At 42.6% G+C, this 21240-nt stretch overlaps 1 protein-coding gene across 1 annotated transcript in view; it reads right to left on the bottom strand.

Annotated features, from left to right (window-relative positions):
- SLC34A1 (solute carrier family 34 member 1) overlaps nucleotides 1-21240 on the bottom strand; it is a 44449-nt gene that overhangs the window by 10925 nt on the left and 12284 nt on the right. Inside the window, exons 6-10 of the mRNA XM_066589270.1 lie at nucleotides 12108-12303; nucleotides 8679-8774; nucleotides 2803-2923; nucleotides 2420-2587; nucleotides 1748-1864 (exon numbers count right to left, since the gene is read on the bottom strand). Of these exons, the coding sequence (XP_066445367.1) occupies nucleotides 1748-1864; nucleotides 2420-2587; nucleotides 2803-2923; nucleotides 8679-8774; nucleotides 12108-12303 (698 nt within the window). The remainder of the gene's footprint in view (nucleotides 1-1747; nucleotides 1865-2419; nucleotides 2588-2802; nucleotides 2924-8678; nucleotides 8775-12107; nucleotides 12304-21240) is intronic.

Consider the following 21240-nt stretch of genomic DNA (forward strand, 5'->3'; position numbering starts at 1 on the left):
CTGTCAGAACTGACTGCAGCATTTAAAGGGATAACAGTTGCGATCAGGTGATTGCAGCTGTTGCGGGTGATTGTCATCTTTATCTGAACCTGAACCCTGAACCTCCATGATGTAACTGTACATCATAGAGTTTTAAGGGGTTAATGAGAAAAAAAGTGGAATAAGCCCTTTAACAAATGCATAAACTAGAATATTTACTTCATGCTATAGTACATGCATGTAAAACTATTGATTGCTAATTTGGACAATTCTTACTTTCTTAAGACTCATGTCCACGGGTGGATTTGAATTGCCTAATCTGTGTGGATTATCCGCGCTTATGATCCGCATTTCATGCCACCCATAGTGAGACATGGGCTTCCATAGCTTAATTAAAGCAAGCGGATTTGTTTAGCCGATCTTCTGGTCTGGAAAACAAATCCCAGCATGCTCTATTTTGCTGCAGATCCCACAGGGACGACTTCCATTGAAGTCAATGGAAGCTGTCCAATCAGCGGAATACTCACAGCTGTCACTGCAGACCTGCCGTGGATCCTGCGAGAAAGCAGGAGATATTAAAAAAAAATCTGCACTCCGCATGTACAGCCGGTGCGCCCGCCCACATAACGGCATGCCCACCCACATGACGGCGCACCCCCCCACATCCACTGAGGAGAATACGGACCTGCACAGCCACACAGAGGATCTGAAAGGGTAAGTAATGTTCTTTGGCTGCGAGCAGGATGGGATTTGGCTGCGGGCTCCCGCCCACGGAATCTGACCCGTCCGAGGACATGAAGCCTTTTTGTTACAGCAATCACTTTCTCTGCAGTTTACATATTTAGATAGAAATGCTCATGTTCTAACTACGGAACATATGTACTAGATTACTGGAGATGGGTCATTGATCCAAGGATTTATTCTGATTGCCAAATTGGAACAATATGAATAATAGGAGTGAGGGTCCTGCTAACAAGAGTCTACAATCTATGTGGAAATAGGGGAGCAACAAGACATAAAATGCTTGTATTGAACGATGGTCCAGCCATCTTTTATATAAATGGGGTACTATAGACAGAGCTTTATGAGCTGGTAGTCAGCTGGTATCTGCAGATATGCAGAACTTAGGATATGGGGATACTGATGGATAAAGGGATCAGGTTCAGAAGGAAAATATAGAACAGGGGTAATCAGGGAAATGTTAGATAAGCAAAGAAGGCCTCCCTAAAGAGATGTGTTTTTAGGGTGCAATTAAAACTGTTTATATTGGTGATTATGCTGATTATCCGGGGTAGCGCATTCCAGAGAGCTGGTGTGGCACAAGAAAAGGGGGAACTGATGGGAAGGTTCAGATTATGGAAGGATGGTAGGCTGAACATGATAAATTTAAAGGTGTTTTCTCACAACTTAAAATAGCTTCACAATCATTCTGTTTTTCCGAGTTGCTGTTAACCAGGACATGTGACTGCTGCAGCCAATCACTAGCCACAGCAGTGACCTTCTATAGACAGTGATTGGCTGCAGCAGTCACATGTCCTGGTTAACAGCAACTAGGAAGGACAGGGTGGTTGTGAAACAATGTAAAGTCATGGGAAAACCCTTTTTTCAATCTTAGTAGCAATTGTACTATTGCTAAGATCTTTGTTTTTCGTATTCTCATTAGGGTAAATCATTTCCCACAAGAGCATCCTTAAAATGCACTTAGCTTTCATTTATTTCAATTGTACATTAAGCTTTTTAAAGTTTAAGCACAATAAGATTTACTTACCAATTAAAGGTGTAATGGCAGAGGTAAAGACAGAACTGCTCTGTACAATGAATGTCATCCCAGCACCCACAATCATGGCAAGGTATCCTGTGACCCAAGAGAATGGGTATGGGAAATCTGTTCATAAAGTTTAGAGTATTTAGACAGTAATTTGACACATATACCTTTACTTCCTGATACAATTAATGTATAAATTATACATATATATTCCCCACACATACACTCCTAGAGAGAGCCTCAAATAGAACACAAATATACATTGATCAATCATGTCAAATAGCAAATGCAGCTTTGCTACATCTGTACATACTACCACATATATTTAGTCCTAGTGGCTTCAATGGAATCATAGTTTAGAAAAAAACATTTCAATGGCTAAAAGATAAAGGCCAATCTCTCTGTCCATTCTGCTTACTGACCCTGGGCTGAGATAATATACGGTCCACCCATGATGTTCAGACAATGGCTCCCCACCTCTTCTGGTCACTGCCACAGAGGCTGCTGATCACTGCCTCAAGCAGCAGCGACAAAGCGGGTCCTTTTGGCACTAGACATGGTCACTGCTGCACTCTGACTCTCTACTCCTTTTAATATGTTTCCCTATGCAGGAACACTATGGAGCAACACTGGTTATATGTATACCACTTTTTTATATTTCTCTTCCACTCTTACCTGTATTAATGACCTTCTTGATGGCCTTGGCAACCTGACCCTTTAGAATAGAATTGAGAATTTTTACCAGCAACACTAAGCATGTACACAATGTGATAAGTGATCCAGCCAGGAGGATTAGGCCCACTGCCAGGTCGGGCAAATGCAAATTTACAAACAAATGATTACCTGGGAAAGAAAAATATCAGTATTCTTTTAGTTTGGTAGAATGATGCTATAACTTTGATAGCATCATTTAAATTCAGTAATTGATGCAGAACAATAAACTTCTTTGTTCCTGGTTAGAAAGTTGTACGTGTGGCCTATTGCCAAAATCGCTACAGTGCCTGTCCTATCTAGTATATGGGACTGTTGTATCTTCATAATGGGGACTATTCACTCACATCTTTCTGCTTCCTCAAGAATAGAGTTGTTGTCTCCAGTCCATGTGATAATCCCGTCCTGCCAATACAGCCCGGAGGTGTTATAGTTCTCAGGTCCTTTCAAGGATGTGTTCATTAACACCTAAGGAAATATAGATAAAAATGTAATACCATAGGATTAACAGTGTACAGTATTATGTTCTTTATTATCATGGAAGAGTCATATCATTCACATTACCTGCTACCACAATTGGGTTATACCATTCCAGCACCAAAGTGAGACTCTTCTTTTTCCCTTACACATAAAATTTCCATTTAATGTAATCTCCAGGAAACAAATTTAAATATTTTGACCTGCTAATATTCAACCCCCTCACCTTTGCTTCATATATCCCCAGATGTATCTGATCTTTGCTAGAGAGGGTGTAATAATACAGGCACGACGCACAATATATAGTTGCAAGAAAAAGCAGTTGAAGCCTTTAAAATGAACAGGATTTCTTCATTCACTGCAACAATTTTCTTTATAACAGAAAGTAATTGATACATTTCTGCATAATTAAGATAGATATTAGAAACCTAGGTACCCAATGAGGAAGCTCGGGGCTAAACATGTGTCAGGGTGCAGGTGGTAAGGTGGGCTTTATACATTACGTACTGCTGCTTATATGTATAGATTCAATGCTTTGTATGCTTGATGTGTCATTTTATACAACTAAATGTTTGTTGATATAATTTTGCATATAAGTATTTTTGAGCATATGTTTAATTCTTTGAACTTGAGATGTTGTATGCCTTCCTTCCGCTTGTCTGCTGCACATTGGAGACTCATCTCTATTGTACTGTAACGTCTTTTTAATTGTACTGAATAGAATCTAGATAATTTTTTTTTTAATGAAACCTTTGTGTGCTGACTTATTATTTTTGGATTTCTTGTGCGGCAGAGCGTGTGCTGCTGGTTGTGAGATGCAACCATGATTTATTGTATTACATATTAGAAACCTTGTGAACCTTTCTGCAAAGCTTTCACAAAATTCTTCATCAGACCAAGCTTGATGTGAAGAGGTGGTAAGTACACATTGTTCCTGTTCACAAGAGGCATTGTTTGACATTCCTCTTTCCTGGCACATATTCATCTCTTGTAGGCCACTGAGTTCTTGAATAATGGCTTCCAGTGGCACGCCTATCCCATGAACAAAGTAAGCACATATATTTGGTAAACCTGCAATGCATGCCCACCAATAAACCAATAACTTTTAGATCACCACAGATATTCCAACAATATATTTGTCATATAGCAGTTAAAATTGTTTTCATACTGTAATAAGATACCTTCATATCTACAGCATAAAAAAGTAGTACTGAAGGCCCGATATTGCCATTATGAATTAAAACCGATTTCAGGCTTGCCTTCGATGAATCAATGAAGAGTCTCCATACCCTATATGTTACATAGAAATACCCTTAGGCAGGGTTCACACTGGGGCAAAAATCAGCCTCTGTGGTTGGCTGGTGGCTATGACCCAAGATAAGTGGATAATTAGACAGCGACATATATAAGAGGAAACTGTGCACTGTTTTTTGCAGCACAACCTCTTCCCTTGATTAGCTTGTTAGCTGTCTCTCTATTAATAAGTATATACAAGCTAGGAACTTGACCGTTCTAAAGTGACCCCTGAAGGTTTCCCAGCCAATAAAAGACTGTATGGATACTGGGTTATAGGGCCTACTTACCCGTTAAGGGGGCTTTTTCTTGCAAAATCCTCTTCCCAGATACCGGATTTGATTCACATTTTCCGGGACATTACGGGGGTCACGATCTATTAAATCTTTTTGTTTATATCTGTGTCTGTTTTAGGATCCAAAAAATCCTTTTTATATATTTTTTAGCAATAAAAGTTATGTTTTAAGAGGGATAGACTAAACCCTTTCTGTGAAAAATGGGAATCGGAATGGTAATCGTTCAGTGTAAATGCCCACAGCGACTGAACGTGAAGGATAATTCATTCGTCATTCAATTCTTATAGGCATAAAAATCTAATTATGATCGGTCTGTTTACTGTGAATGGAGGTGGGTCGGCTGGAGATCCTTTTGGTATGCTCCACCTCCATTCACTGAGCAATCCTCACTCCTGTGTGAGAGCACAGGAGCGATTATTGCCGGAATGCCCACTCAATAGTCACTCTGTGTAAAAGGGCCATAAGTGAACCTTTGTGTTAATTGCTTCTTCAAGAGCTAATTAGCAAATGATGTTTCAAATAAGGAGATAATATCAGTGTGAGTTTTATAAGTGCTTTGCCATTAAATAAAGGCGCACAAAGCCTGGTTCTGACCAATCCCTTTTTGATATGAAAGATTTGTTAGTGTGAACCATGCCTCAATACAAAGAACTTTCAGAAGATGTGGTTTAGAGATGCATGTAACTGGAAAATGCTTAAAAGGCATTGATGAACTGTGTACATCAGCCCACGGTAAGACAAATTATTATCTACAGATTATTTAGATAAATTTTGAACTATTTCTACTACATAGGAGTGGACATTTTCTTAAGATCACTCTAAAGGCTTAGTCACACAGGCGCATCGGCGCCCGTGTTACTGCAGGAAGAAGACGGCTACACTTCAGGACGGACGTCTCTCTGCAGCGCTGGAAGAAAGAACATGTGACCGGTTTCGTTGCCGGTCATGTGTTCTTTCTTCAGCGCTGCGGGGAGTCGTGCGTCTTGAAGTACAGCCGTCTTCTTCCTGGAGTAAGTCCGCAGTCACATGGGTGCCGATGCACCCGTGTGACTAAGCCCTAAGAGTACAACTGGTAATCCTGAAAGAGGTGAGAAAGAACCGAAGGGTAACAGTAGTGGACATACGGAATCATGTTCATGGAAAGACACCATAAAGAAAGCTGCCTCTACCCAAACAAATGATTGCGTCCCTCTTCAAGTTTGCCTGAGACCTCCTGGATGTCCTACAATGCTTCTCTGTTTTAAGGACAGATTAGAAAAAAGTGGAAATTTTTAAGCACACATGTACAATGCTATGTTTGGAGGAAGAAGAAGACTGCAGACCAACACCAAACATCTCTCTGCACTGTGGATGTTTACTCAATAAGAGGCAAAACTGGCAAACCAGTTTGTCTGTTATTAGTTTAGCTAGATTGTGTTTGTCTATAATTGTGACTTAGATAACCATCAGATCAGATTTTATTAGTACGCTCTATAACAATTAATGCTCTTTACTTGCTTTGCTATCCAAGACTTCCTTTTTGGCTTATTACACAGTTTCTTAATGGCTATAAGAATATCAATTTCTGGTTATTGAGATCCTTTCTCCAACTCGATTCCAATGGGTGGACCAACTCCATCAAGTTATGCAAACGGCAAATATGGAGGTGGCAGATCACTACACCTTTAAGCCCTTAATTATATGAGCATGTACATTTTAGGTACAAAATGGATCATTTTTAATACGTGTGTATATCCATCCATATGTGTTGCATGTTTCCATTTTTTTACGTCCTTGTGAGATCCTCGTGTCATCCATTTTTTTTTTTGCATGCAAATAAAAAACTGAAGGAGGCCCAATTTACTTAGCAATAGAGATGAGCGAACACCAAAATGTTCGGGTGTTCGTTATTCGGAACGAACTTCCCGTGATGCTCGAGGGTTCGTTTCGAACAACGAACCCCATTGAAGTCAATGGGCGACCAGAACATTTTTGTATTTCGCCGATGCTCGCTAAGGTTTTCATGTGTGAAAATCTGGGCAATTCAGGAAAGTGATGGGAATGACACAGTGACGGATAGGGCAGGCGAGGGGCTACATGGTGGGCTGCATCTCAAGTTCACAGGTCCCACTATTAAGCCACAATAGCGGCAAGAGTGCCCCCCCCCCCCCCACTGTCAGCATAAAGATCGTCCTCCTCTGGCACAGCTGTAACAGCTGTAGCAGAGAAGAACGATGTTTGCCCATTGAATTCAATGGAGCGGCAATACAGCATGTTCCACTGAATGCAATGGGCTGCCGGCGATCGCAGGATGAATGGTCGGAAAGGGGTTAAATATATAACCCCTTTCCTGCAATTCATCCAGAAATGTGTTACACTAAAAATATATACCGGCGTATAAGGCGACGGGGCGTATAAGACGACCCCCCAACTGTCACCTTATACGCCGGTAATACAGTGGAGCAAAGAATAAAAATCATTACTTACGTTTTTAGATGATCTGCGGCGCTCCTGCAGGCTGTCACTCCCTCCTGGTCCACGGCAGAGTATTGCTTTCTCCACGAAAGACTTTAAATCCCTGCCTCCAGAAAGACACGTGCCTTCAGCCAATCACAGCCAATGACAATGATGTCATTGAATGGCTGTGATTGGCTGTGTTTCTGGAGGCGGGGATTTCAAGCCTTGAAATCCCCGCCTCCAGAAACACAGCCAATCACAGCCATTCAATGACATCATTGTCATTGGCTGTGATTGGCTGAAGGCACGTGTCTTTCTGGAGGCAGGGATTTAAAGTCTTTCGTGGAGAAAGCAATACTCTGCCGTGGACCAGGAGGGAGTGACAGCCTGCAGGAGCGCCGCAGATCATCTAAAAACGTAAGTAATGATTTTTATTCTTTGCTCCACTGTATTACCGGCGTATAAGGTGACAGTTGGGGGGTCGTCTTATACGCCCCGTCGCCTTATACGCCGGTATATATTTTTAGTGTAACACATTTCTGGATGAATTGCAGGAAAGGGGTTATATATTTAACCCCTTTCCGACCATTCATCCTGCGATCGCCGGCAGCCCATTGCATTCAGTGGAACATGCTGTATTGCCGCTCCATTGAATTCAATGGGCAAACATCGTTCTTCTCTGCTACAGCTGTTACAGCTGTGCCAGAGAAGAAGGATTTGTCTTCTATATGTTCTCAATGGGGTCAGCGCTGCTGCCGCTGGCCCCATTGAGCGCATATAGAATGCATCCATAGCGAGCCGCGGGAGGGGCAGATTTCAATACTCGGGTGACACCTTATCTCCCCAGCCACTCACAGCAGGGGGGTGGTATAGGGCTTAAACGTTGCAGGGGGAAGTTGTAATGCCTTCCCTGTCTTTATATTGGCCAAAAAAAAGCGCTAACGTCTCAGGGAAGAAAGTTAAATTAACCAGAACACCGCATGGTGTTCGTTACGAATAACGAACATCCCGAACACCCTAATATTCGCACGAATATCAAGCTCGGACGAACGCGTTCGCTCATCTCTACTTAGCAATAATCAATGAAAAAAAAAGCCCATGTCCTCGATGTGTGCCCAGTTTTTTCTGCCCACTTGAATGGCCGGTTATGGTCTGTGAAAATGAACCAGAATTGAACATGCAGTGATTTTTTTTTTTTTTTACAGAGAACATGGGTCCATTTATAAATTTGCATGTGTGACTTTAGTGGGTCTGTGTGCTGTCCGTATGCAGTCAATTACACATTCACGGACTGAAAATACGCTTGTGTGAATAAGCCCCAATGCTGTTTTTTAAAACCTGGCTCCCATTAGAAGCTTTCCCACTTTCCTAATTTGATTAAACAGGCACACTTTATTAATCTATGATAACGTTTCTGTTTCACAGTATTTCAAGTAGCTTTGGCTACTGTATAGTTTGCCTTCCGCCTATTTTTTTCTTCATTTTGCTTTATTCCCTTTTTCTCTCTTCTATCTAGCTTATGAATATAAGATGGAAGACATTGTAGTCGGTTAGTTTCTTATATCTAGTTTGCGCCCACATTATCTGTTGCCTTTAGATAACTGCCATGATTGATAGATGCCATTCTTTTCTGTTCTTCCGAATAAAATCATATAAGCTGTAAAATTATATGGACTTTTTATGATGACATAAATAGAGCCAACTTCTTTGCACGGCCTTACCTGTGGAATCTTTTCTTGGCACAAGACTTTGATCAAGCTCTTGTTGCGAAAGCCCTCATCCCCAGTTGCGATGCCAGTGATGACCGTCTTGTCTAGCTAAAAGTAAATAAATAAACCCATAGACATATATAGTAAATAGGACAGAGGTGCCATGTACTTGTGTGGGTGCAAATCTTCAACTTCTGATCACGATCCACCAGGTCATAAAGTAAAGATTATTAAGTCAGGGAGCAGGATGAAAACTTTTACTTCCTGGCTTTATGTTTCTATAAGGACTTCTGTAGATAACCGTATGCACAAACATGCCTACCCCAATGCGAGATATTTGCACATGCATGCCAAGTTCATATGTGCGCGCAAAACACCCCCATCCTAATTTACAAGGCCATTTAGCCCAATGAGGTTCAGATGTGTTTTTTCCCCTGTGGTTTTGCCCAGGTATTGATTGCGTATTTGCGCAGATTTCTCTGGGTTACTTGATGTGCAAATACACAGGAAAATAGAGCAGGTCCTTCTTTTTTGTGTGCGCATGGAATGCAAGTGTAAAAACTGTTCATGGGAACAAACCCGTTAAAATCAATGGGTTCTATTCTCTGTGCGTTGCTGGGGCTTCTTCAGCTGGACGTATTTTCACGTATTTTTGTGCGTGTTAAATATACGCGCAACACGCAGAGAATAGAAACCATTGATGTGAATAGGGTCTTTCACATAAACAATTATTTTACACATATTTCAGTTGTACACTAAAAATAGGACCTGATCTATCTTTCTGCGTATTTGTGCAGCAAAAGTCCCCATAAGTGTCAATGGTAGGTGTGCAAATGCACAATGTGCTCCTTGAAGAAGAGAGGATATCTGGACCTCATTAGGCTAAATAGCCTTTTAACTCAGGGTGGGAGGGTGTCGCTCAAATATAAACAGGCCCTGAGTGCCCAAAAAAGTACGCAGGCAAATCAACCTTGTTCACTACGCACATACGTGTCACACAGCAAGTGCTATATCGGGTTGTGAAACTCGGCTCAATATCGCGCTTGCCAATGTGCACTTTTCCTGTGGATGCGAGACGTTTTTGTGTCAAAAACACCTTGCATCACTTTAGGGAAGTAGCGACCCTCCGCCGCGGCTTCTAGGATTGTGGAGTGTTTCCCATTATTTTCAGTGGAAAACCTTGCATCGCACTTGTTTGCCGCTTGTACGCCGTGTAATGCTTTGAAAACAATGGGTGATACGTTCCAAGGCAACGGCCAAAGATATGACATGCCGGAAAATTAAAAAAATCGCTCATGTATACGATTCCATTCAAAAGAATGCGGTTCATATTTGTGTGAGATTTATGCATCTTGCAATGCACAAATATTGCATGATTTTCTCGCCTGTGTGAAGTTAGCCGGGGGGATCTTTTTCATTAGCATATATCGGCCGCCGTTTTCACAGCCGGCCGATATATGCTACCATCTGGGGCGTAAAAGCTCATGAACGGGCGCACACATTTAATATTTGTGCACCCATTCAGACAGCATGGGCCCCGATGCATATACGCCAAGGCTGCCATGCCGTCGCCCCTTCCCTCTCCCTTGCCAGCTCACCTCCTCTCTTCTACCCGCTGTCTGATTGCAATGGGAGGGGGCGAGACAGGGGTGGAGCTAAGTGCCATCCTGTCCCGCCTTCTCCCATTGCTGGCTGGGGACAAGGGGCTCCGCCCCTGTCCCACCCCTTGTCTGCAGCCAGCAATAGGAGGAGGCGTGGCGGGTCGGCGCTTAGCTGTGCCCTGTCCTGCTCCCTCCCACTGCAACTAGGCCGGAGGGAGGAGAGAATACGGAGAGAGTTTAACAGTCACGCTGCTAAACTCCCTCCCTTCTCCGGACGCTGTCATTGGCTCCCATAGGAGCCCATGCAGTGGCCGACGTATTCCGGCCCAAAAGATAATTCCAGGACTATCTTTTGGGCCCAAGGTAAAAACGCTTGGCGCTATATTAGCTTGATGGGCGCTTTTACGTCGTGGGAATACGGCCATGTGATCTGATGTATTGGAATCCAATGCACCAGATCACAGCATATATCAGCTGACTGTGAAAATGGCAGGCTGCTATACGCTCATGGAAAAGAGGCCTGAGGGTGGAGAAACTGTAAGAAAGATTGCTACTACTTAGAGCCTTTTCACACCAATGTTTTGTATTCCATTTAGCTGTTCCACAGTAGAAATAGCAAAATGCAAAAAAAATATTTCAGTGTTCCAGCCCATAGAAATCTATGACAATGGACCAGCTTCAGTCTCAGGGCTTAAACACATGAACGTCTTTTTGTGTTGTTTTGCAGCCCTAATAATCACGGCTGCATAACTGGACAAAAGAAAACCACTGATTTCAATTGATTTTAGTGGTTTAATTTTCCCTATTTGGATTCTCAGCCATGAATTTTATGGACAAGAAAAGACAGGGCTTTTAGCACTGAGCGCTATGTGGTCAGGAAAGGAGAAGGCAGAAGGGGTTAAAAACCCTCCAACCTTCTCCTCTGGGTCCTCGGCTGTGTCTGGCAGCTGAAAACCCGACCTGCTCCTGCTTGATTATAGCAGTAAAGGCTTTAATCCCAGGACCAAGCACCATATAGTTACCATGCTTAGCCCTTAAGAGGTTAAAAAATGAATTTTAAAAAACGCATACGGTTTTTAACAATACATGCTATTTTAAAAAAAACAAAACAACACATGTAGTTTCTGAAGACCGAATTCATTTTTTTGATGTGGTTCTTAATTGCGGTTGAAAACCGACACAAAAAAACGCCACGTGGGAACACATCCCTAATGCTCTCTGTCCAATATCACAACTCCTTTGTGTTTTCATTTCAGTTCATCAAGCGTTTTTTCCTCTCTGTCATGTTTCTGTCCCCCTATGTTCTGACAATAATGTTCACTATATAGCGGTGATCAATAGTTGATCAGCTGGGGTCCGCCGCTCAGGAACCTCAGACGATCAGCTGTTCAGACGCCCGCTGTCAGTGCCACAACACAAGGGTACAGAATGGAAGCAGAGTGCTCCAACTCCTTCCATTAAAATCAATGAGAGCTATGCGTCGGTGACTAGACACAAGTGATCTGCTTCCGCTTCCTGTGTGTTTTAGCACTGACAGCGACGACCTGAACAGCTAATCACCTGGAGTCCCAAATGGCGAATCTCAGCTGATCAACTATTGATGACTTGTGCTGAGAATAGGTCATGAGTAATACTTGCTGGAAAAGCCCTTTAAGGAATCTCTTTGCACTCAGTTCTGTTGGGCGCTGCAAACTTTGAAATGTAAGTTTTCCAGAATTGCTGTACTGATCATCATAAGTGACAAACCACTGAAATCAGCATGTGAGTCACTATTATGTAGTGTCTGAAGCCCGGGCACCATTAGGAGCCCAAGGGTTTCCCATTGAAGAGCAATACGTACCTGAATGATGACCTTGGTTAATGGCTCTGTGATAACTGTGAGCAATGCCGGGGCATCCTTACCACTCTGAATCTTCAAAGTAGTGACGACCAGGCCAGTGACATGGTGAAGGTAACCAGTGGCCACCTCTAGGGGTAGTAACACCAGCACAGACAGCCAGTTGAAGCAATCATGAACTGTAGCTCCAGCAAAAGCCCTAAAAACAGATGAAAACAAGTTCATTCAGTTTTGTTCTGTTTTACTGTATCTCTACATTGGCAAAACTGTTACGCTGGTTACATTAGGCACATTTTGTGACTTAAAGGGGTTGTCTGGTTACTGGAAAACATGTCCCTATTGCGCCCACTGTGCTACAATAAGAAAAGGAGCAGTACTTACCCATCCTCTGCTACCACAATCCAGCGCTGTAGCCCCATCATGGTCCTGGTGTTTGTTGTGGCAGATGATGTCATCAGAAATCAGGTGACTGCTGCAGCCAATCAGAGGTGGTAGCATCACCACACATTCTCTTGGCATCAGTACTCACGACCTGGGCATTCCAGGAGTTTGGAACAGTAATGTTGCAGCCTTTGATTGGTTGCAGCGGCTACCTGACTTCCAATGACATCATCTGCCACATCAAACTCCAGAACCATGGCAGGGCTACAGCGCTGGATTGTGGCAGCAGAGAACAAGTACTGCCCCGTTTCTTTATTTAGCATAGTAGGTGCTACAGGGGGCATGTTGTCCAGTAACTGGACAACCCCTTTATGCAGAGGCTTTCCAGACCACATTGTCATGATTGGCATGTGCCTCAGCTGTGGGACCTGTAGCGATCAGTGCGCTATACCCTATCTTGTGGATATGGTTAACTTCATTTTGTGAGAAAGCACCATTAAAGTTGTATTCTAGTACTCTGTAGGGAATGGAAGAATTAAAAACATACTAATGTATTAGTTAAAAACACACAATGTACATGATGACATCACATGCAGCAGTCATGTGACCACATGCTCCAGTGATTCTAGTAAAGGACATCTGGCTCTGACTACCAGCAACAGGAGAGTAGTAGAAGTTTTATACATAACGCCAAGTCTCTTGTCTTTTGATTCCTGCATGTTTTAGCCCTTTGTTTTCTTTTGTTTTGATTCCTGGACAATCATTTTTGTGTATTGCAAATCCTTTAATTCTAAAACTGGACAATTCCTTTAATGTGTGATTAGTGTGGTTATCGTTTCTTCATTCATTTCAATTCTGTTACTTGGAAGCAGGAAGCAGTCTATGTTACAGATCATGCAGAGTGTCCATCACCTATAGGGGACATTGATCTTAAACAGTTTCATGTACTCTATGATATCTCAAGTCAACTCAAGATCTGTTAGCTTGTATGGAGGAAGCAAGGAGTATGTACAGGGGTAAAGATTCCTAAATGTTAGATTGCAGACACACTATCACAATATCCTGCAAGTGTTGAACTCCTTCTTAAGGATATCCTGAGCTTCTTAGAAAGGAAGACCTGAATAAAGGATTGAACGTTAGTAACACCAGGAGGTTTCCTGCAATGTGACTTGTCCTTATCTGCTCTTACGAGAAAAACTCCAAGAATTATTAATGTTTTGCTGTGACAATTTAATAAAAAGTCCAAGTAGGGATTTCTTAAAACTCGTCCTGTCTTTATTTATTCATTAATCAGTTTTTAATGCGATTTCAGAATATTTAAAAATCAAATCTCATGTAACATGAGTAAATGACGCCAAATATTTTCTTATGGAAACTTGAACCAATGTCAACCGAATCCAAAAATAAATAAGACGAACTATTTAAAGAAGTGAAAACAGGGTAATGACCAAAGCAAGACACAATAAAAAGCAAAACAAAGTGTCAAAGGAGTCCGACTGACATTGTTAGTGGCTGTGGTCACTGGTGACTATGTTCTCCATGGTGATATAATTGCTGCAATATTGACTCTCCACAGGGAAAAGCAGCAGGAAGTAACAGAGATTTCAATGTCCATTCACATGGTCATATTTTTGGTCCCTGGTAAATCTAGACAGAAATCTTTTAGAAAGGTTTTAATGCCTATATCTAATTAAAGACATATAAAGGGTGTCCCAAACAATGTATAAACACTTCCATAATGATTATCGATGCTCTTTATTATCATCTGAATCGAATGATGGCGGCAATATGTAGTATTATGTTGTGTAAATTGTAGAAAAAGCCCGCTCAACCCAGGCTTGGAGATGTGAAAGCAAAACCTTTATTCTTTTTAGTTTAAAAACAATTATGTGAATTTCAACGATAGAACAAAAAGCTAGCTGTCATTATACGTCTAAGGGTGCTGTGCAACGCCCCAAATGCGTTAACGTGGGTTTTTCTGCCGTGGGTACAATCCAAATAATTGTTTTAAACAAAAAAGAATACATTTTTGGCTTTTCATTCTCCTAGCCTGGGTTGAGTGGACTTATAGGTAGAAGGAATTCCTACCTAAACTATTGATATCACTACTACTGTTAAGGTTTAATGACCAATACTATTGATAGGATTGTAAGAAGCTATGCATGTTTATGAGTACGGTGTCGACTCAGTTTATTGTTTGAAAACTATAAATACTCATGTCTTTCAGAGGAATAAAGGAATTTAGCCGATTACACAAATGTTGTGACCTGTAACTCTTCGAGCAGCTCGAACACTTACAATAAATTTGGAACAGCAAGAATATATACATATAGCGCAAGAGATAAGGAAAGACATATCAGTGCATCATGTCTGAGAAGGGTAATATAATATTATTATGGAATTTAGGCATAGAAAATATCCAGACTTTTTACTAATATCCAGTGGCATAACTATAGAGGATGCAGGGATGCGGTTGCACCCGGGCCCAGGAGTCTTGGGGGGCCCATAAGGCCTCTCTTCTCCATATAGGGAGCCCAGTACTATGAATAAAGCATTATAGTTGGGGCCCTGTTACAGGTTTTGCATTGGGGCCCAGGAGCTTCAAGTTACGCCTCTGAGTGGCATAACTATAGGGGATGCAGGGATGCACTTGCACCCGGGCCCAGGAGCCTTAGGGAGCTCAAAAGGCCTCTCTTCTCCATATAGGGAGCCCAGTACTATGAATAAAGCATTATAGTTGGGGCCCTGTCACAGGTTTCGCATCGGGGCCCAGAAGCCTCACATTACGTGTCTGCAGTAATATCTATAGGGCAGGTGCAGAGTTTGAGACCTGAAAGTTTTGCACAGCATGTAGGCAATATAGAGGCGCTGGTAGGAGTCGCACAGAACACCAACATGTAGGGTTTTCATTATGAATATGCAGCGGTGCCTGCCAACTTTGCTGGGTACTGACACCATCCCGGAATATGTAAGAGAACTCTAGAAAATGGTATAAACTTAATACTCTGCAATCAGGATAATTCATTCATGGTTAGAACGCAGGCCATACCGTTTAGGAGGGGAGTTACTTTTCTACGTACCATGTGAGACTGAACATATATTGACGTATGAAGTTGGGTTTTCATTAAAACAACATATTTAATAAATCATAGCAAAAAGCAACCAATATTCTTTTTTTTTATATCTGCTGACTATACAGCCGTCTGTTAATTGAGGACTTAAACACATGGGAGGTTTTTTGTCCCGTTTTGCGGTCGTGAAAACTACGCCCGCAAAATGGGTTGAAACAAAACCATTGATTTCAATGGTTTCATTTTTACTTTTGGGATTATCGCATGTTGCTAAGGGCCTGTCCTATCTTTTCTCACACTATCTTTCTTGTACATAGAATTTCTACGTGCATGAAAGATAGGGCAGAACCTATCTTTCTCCTTTTTTTTCAAACTCATGTACACCAGTGCGTAGTTTGAATAGTCTGAAAGAACAAAAAACGGTTCTTGCGCTAATACGCTCCGTGAGCAAATTAGCGCATGCTCCCATGTGTTTTTGCCCTAACTGGAGGACCAACCATGGAAAATGCCCATTAATAGTTAAGGGTGGACTCACAGGAATGTATTTGCGTGCACAATACACAGATAGTAGAACCCATCCCTTACTTTATGCGTTCTTACGCATGTATTTTACACGCGTAGAAAAGAAAAAATGTGTGCACCTGATACTCGTGTAGTTGCTCATTGCGCTACACAATTTTGCGGAAGAACCAACACACTGGGAACTAATTAGGCTGTACAGCCTTTTTAATCAAGGCATGGGTGTGACCCGCACTGCTGTGAACGATCTGCGACAGCACAAAAAGTACAGTAAAATGCACTAAGACATGTGCAAAAAAGACTCCTGCGCGGGAAAAAAAAAACATTGCGCTACCGCGTTCTTTGTTACACGTACGGCTGTGTGATTCCACCCTAGTATGAACACTTGGTTATTTCTGTAACTCCCATGGAATTGTACGGTGTGCACCTACTCTGTTCTGCACGTGAGGTGGGGTAGGAACTGGGGTTCTAATGACTGACGAGCCCCACCAGTCTAACACTTAACGTGCCATAACTGTATCATAATATTACTGGTAGAACTGTCCATAAAATGTGTGATGCTGTTACACCAGGGAGTAAGGGGTTAAAGTACTAAAAGACTAAAGGAAATTAAAGAAAGCTAAAAGTGCATTTAACACAGACAGTAGTTAGTTTGTTCCATTATAGCGAGCATTTTCTCAACTTCCCCCTATAATAAACATGTCAACGCCAGGCAGTTATTACTGATAACAGTCTTTGTTACATAAGATTGAAACACAAAGTACTTTGTTTTATGGCTCACACGTGTAAACAGCCCGCTCTCATGTTCCCTGCTCAGACTCTTCAGACTCAGGAATGTCTCTTTATGAAGACCACTGGCGAAACTATAGAGGATGCAGGGGATGCGGTTGCACCCAGGCCCAGGAGCCTTAGAGGGCCCATAAGGCCTCTCCTCTCCATACAGGGAGCCCAGTGCTATGAATAAAGCATTTGAGTTGGGGGCCCTGTTACAGGTTTAACATTGGGGCCCAGAAGCTTCAAGTTATGTCTCTGATGAAGCCCACTTGTCTGAGGCTGCTTTGACGTCTGCGTTGGGGGTTCTGTTTTCCTGCTCGGTTCGGGAAGCAAGAATGGGAAATCTCCTGGCAGAATGGATCCGTCATATGACAGAACCAAACAGAAACCATTAACTACAATGGGGTCTGTTCAGTTTCCGCTCATCTACTCGATATTTTACCGGAAGAACAAGCTCTGCATGCCGCACTTTTTTTTCTGGTATTTTGTGCCAGATCTGCGACAGAACCTCAGAATGGAGATTCCAGCACAGATGTGAAACCACCCTTTCATACTGTAGATAGAAATGATATATAATGTGCACCAGAAAATAAGGAGCACTGATGTTCATGGGAATATTTATAGGATGGACTGACGGTCTGCAGTTTAATATGTTGTCATTACAGCAGTCACTGTTGATTTACTGAGAGGCTGGAAGCGGTTTTGAAGTTTGAGGATAAGAAAATCCATATGGGTCCTATTAAATCCTCACTGAGAGTTAATAGTATAAATACCATCCCCTTTTCCCATCATAGAGAGACTTCTGAGATCTTTCAGGCTCCTACTTCTCAGAAACTATATGCAAAATAGGCTTTGCAAGTCATTCAGATAATAAGCCCTGGGATTTAGGACTTATTTGCTTTATTTTTCAATCTTCAACATTTGTAACACTATATGATGGTTACATATTGCCCCGGTTATACTAACGACACTTCATTTTATGGATGCATTTTTGGCCATATCTTATTTGTTCTTCTTCTTATTCTTCTCTATTTCCCCAGTCTAGCTTACTAAACCCTATGTTTTTCTGCTACATCTTGCACTTCTTCTATAATTCACAGTTATCATCCCATACACAATCTCCTCTTTGCCAATGACAACCTCTTCTTTAATTCAATCACTTTCTCACACTCTTAGATACAAGACTCTACTTGTCCCTCCCCCTGTCTTCTGGAACGTCCCTTCTTGTTCCATCCAGCATTCTCCAACCTTGAAAACCCTAACAGTTTCTGAATGTTTACCTCTTCTTGTAAGCACATAACCTAGCCACATGAGTTTCCCAACCATTCCAACATCACTTCTATCACACATCCCAAGCTGCTTTCTTCTTATTTTGATTTCTTGTATTACTTATGGACTGTAAGCTTATGGGCAGGGCTTCTACTTAGGTTTCTTGTGAACACTGTTACATTTATGTCATGGTGCCAACAGGAACCAGGTACATGCATGGGTCTGGGATGATGTCACAGCATCAGCGTGGGACCATGTGATGTGTCTACCTGGACAAGTGCAGTGGCATTTGGTGCTGGCCACTGAGGGAGAAATATCTCCTATTACTGAAACATGGATAGGTTGTCTAAGACAATAGACAGATTATAGAATCATAGAATGGTAGAGTTGGAAGGGACCTCCAGGGTCATCTGGTCCAACCCCCTGCTCAGTGCAGGATCACTAAATCATCCCAGACAGATGTCCGTCCAGCCTTTGTTTGAAGACTTCCACTGAAGGAGAACTCAACACTCCACTCCTGTTCCATTCATTGATCACCCTCACTGTCAAAAAGGTTTGCCTAATATCTAATCTATTTCTCCTCCCTTTCAGTTTCATCCCATAGCTTCTAGTCTTTTCTTGTGCAAATGAGAATCCGCTGATCCCTCTGCACTGTGACAGCCCTTCAGATATTTGTAGACAGCTATTTAGCCTTCTTTTTTATAAGGTAAACATTCACAGATCCTTTAACCGTTCCCAGAAATTGTGTTTGACTTTTTTGCTGCTGCATCACACTGTTGACTCATGTTCAGTCTGTAATCTATTAATATACCCAAGTCTTTTATACATGTGCTGCTGCTTAGCTCAATTTCTCTCATTCTGTATGTGTTTTTTTCTTTTTTTTTGCCCAGATGTAGGACTTTGCATTTCTCCTTGTTAAATACCAATCTGTTAGTCGCCGCCCACTGTTCAATTTTGTCCAGATCTTTTTAAATTCTCTCTCTCTCTTCTCCAGTGTTAGCCATCCCTCCTAGCTTTGTGTTGTCAGCAAATGTGATCAGTTTCCCCTCAGTTCCCTCCTTCAGGTAATTTATAAAAATGTTGAACAACACTGGGCCTAGGACAGAGCCTTGTGGTACCCCACTTGATACATTCTTCCACTTGTATGTGCAACCATTTATAACCATGGTTTGAGTATGATCCCTAAATGAGTTGTGAAACCACCTAACAGTTGCTTTGTCAATTCCATATTTGGTCATTTTTCAATAAGGGTGTTATGATACTTTGTCAAATGCTTTACTAAAGTAAAGATATACTATAGCTATTGCACTTTCCTGATCAACCCAGTCCATGATTCTGTCATCAATAGTTGATTAGTAGTATCTTCGTGTTCCTTTGAGTGTAGCAGCTTCTTCTCAGGCTTGTGACATCACATTCGTTGGTCACATGGCTTAATCCCATTCAAGTGAATGGGATTGAGCTGCAGTACCAGGCACAGCTGCTGTACAATGTATGGCACTGTGCTTGGTAGAGACTGAAGTGAGAGCAGCACTAACCCATGCACCACTATCACTTTAATCAGCTGATTGATGGGGATTCCGAGCCCCAGATCTCCCTGCTGATCAAATATCTATGAACTATCCTACGGCAGGTCATCAATAGTTTAGTGAGAACTCCTTTAATGGTGCTAGACAGAAATGAATGTTAAAGATTACAGCTAAAACCTAAAAAGTACCCAGTTGTGTGGTGGTTCGAGTCAAATGAGTGAGTTATGACTTAATGTTCCAGACTATCAAATTGTGAAACAAAGGGTGCAAAATGTGTTCATCATGAAAATGTACTCTCAACGACTTATGAAATACAGTATTTAGTTCTATGCATTTGTGGTGACCAGATGACCTGAGGCCCACACTGGGGAGTTGGGAGGGTAGAGTTGTCACTTGTCTCTGACCAGACTCCTCCCCGGAGGAACTCACGCCACCTTGGCCCAAGTACCACTAGGCCTCTTCCAGACACCCCTGGGAAAGGGAAGGCTTATAAACGTGTGGTGGACTGTAAATATGTCACGTGTGATGCCATCGTTCCTTACTCACCAGAATGACCATCGGCAGAGAAATAAAGGAAGTCCATGCACAAAATTAACTTTTAGTACCTCAGTTCCTTGGAATGGTCAGGACCTGGCAAAACTTTACTTGCAGCTTGATAGATTACAGCTTAATTATGCACCAGTGCAGGCAGGACAATTACTTAAGGTCGGGGAGGTAACTCAGGATGATATCGGTCCTGCAGACCACGTTATTTGTCTGGTACTGCTCCTGGAAGCGGAAACTCTCCAGAGGCGGAAGGGGTAGGATCTCTCCACTGACACTCACTTGACTCAGATCTCTGGATCTCTGCACGGCGGACTCATCACTGCTCTCTTTCTCTCTCTCTCTGTTACGGCACTCTGCCCCCGAGCGCCAGGTGGGGTGCCCTGAACTTCCGGCACCCCACTGTCCCTGCCTACTTGCCTCGGCCCTGGCTAACCCCAGGCGGACAACTGGACGGCGGTGCCATCACCGAAGGGACAAAAGGTTTCGATAACGACTTATGGGACACCCTGCGAACCCTCCTTTTGTGATTTCCAGAGGACCGGTACACCTTCTGTCCCACCCTGTACGGCTCAGATACAGACAAACTCTTCCCACTACGCAACTGCATACGAGACCCCACCACTTCTAGACTCTTTTGCACTTCCTTCCATCCCCCCTGCAGCACATCGGTGGCGACACCGGCAGCAGGACAGGCAGACGGGGTAGGAAGGGAAGTCAGACCATGGGGACTGAGCGTGGTATCAACTGAGCAGAGAGGAAGGGTAGCAAGATGGCTATGGCAGGATGGTCCCCACTGGGTCAGCTCCCCAGTGGCCCAATCGAATTGGGGGTTGTGCAGCGCCAACTACGGCATCCCTAGTACCATGTCTACCGACATTTTCTCCATCACCAGGAATGATAGTTCTTCTGAGTGGGAACTCCCCACCGTGAACTGTAACACTGGGGTCCTCCATCGTAGCAAGCCCGTAGTAAGAGGGTAGCATCAATGCTAGTGAAACGAATTGGCGTCTTCAGCACCACAAATTCAGCCATCAGGGGTCTAACGAAACA

Source organism: Eleutherodactylus coqui, chromosome 2 (assembly GCF_035609145.1).
Source record: "Eleutherodactylus coqui strain aEleCoq1 chromosome 2, aEleCoq1.hap1, whole genome shotgun sequence".
NCBI lineage: Eukaryota > Metazoa > Chordata > Amphibia > Anura > Eleutherodactylidae > Eleutherodactylus > Eleutherodactylus coqui.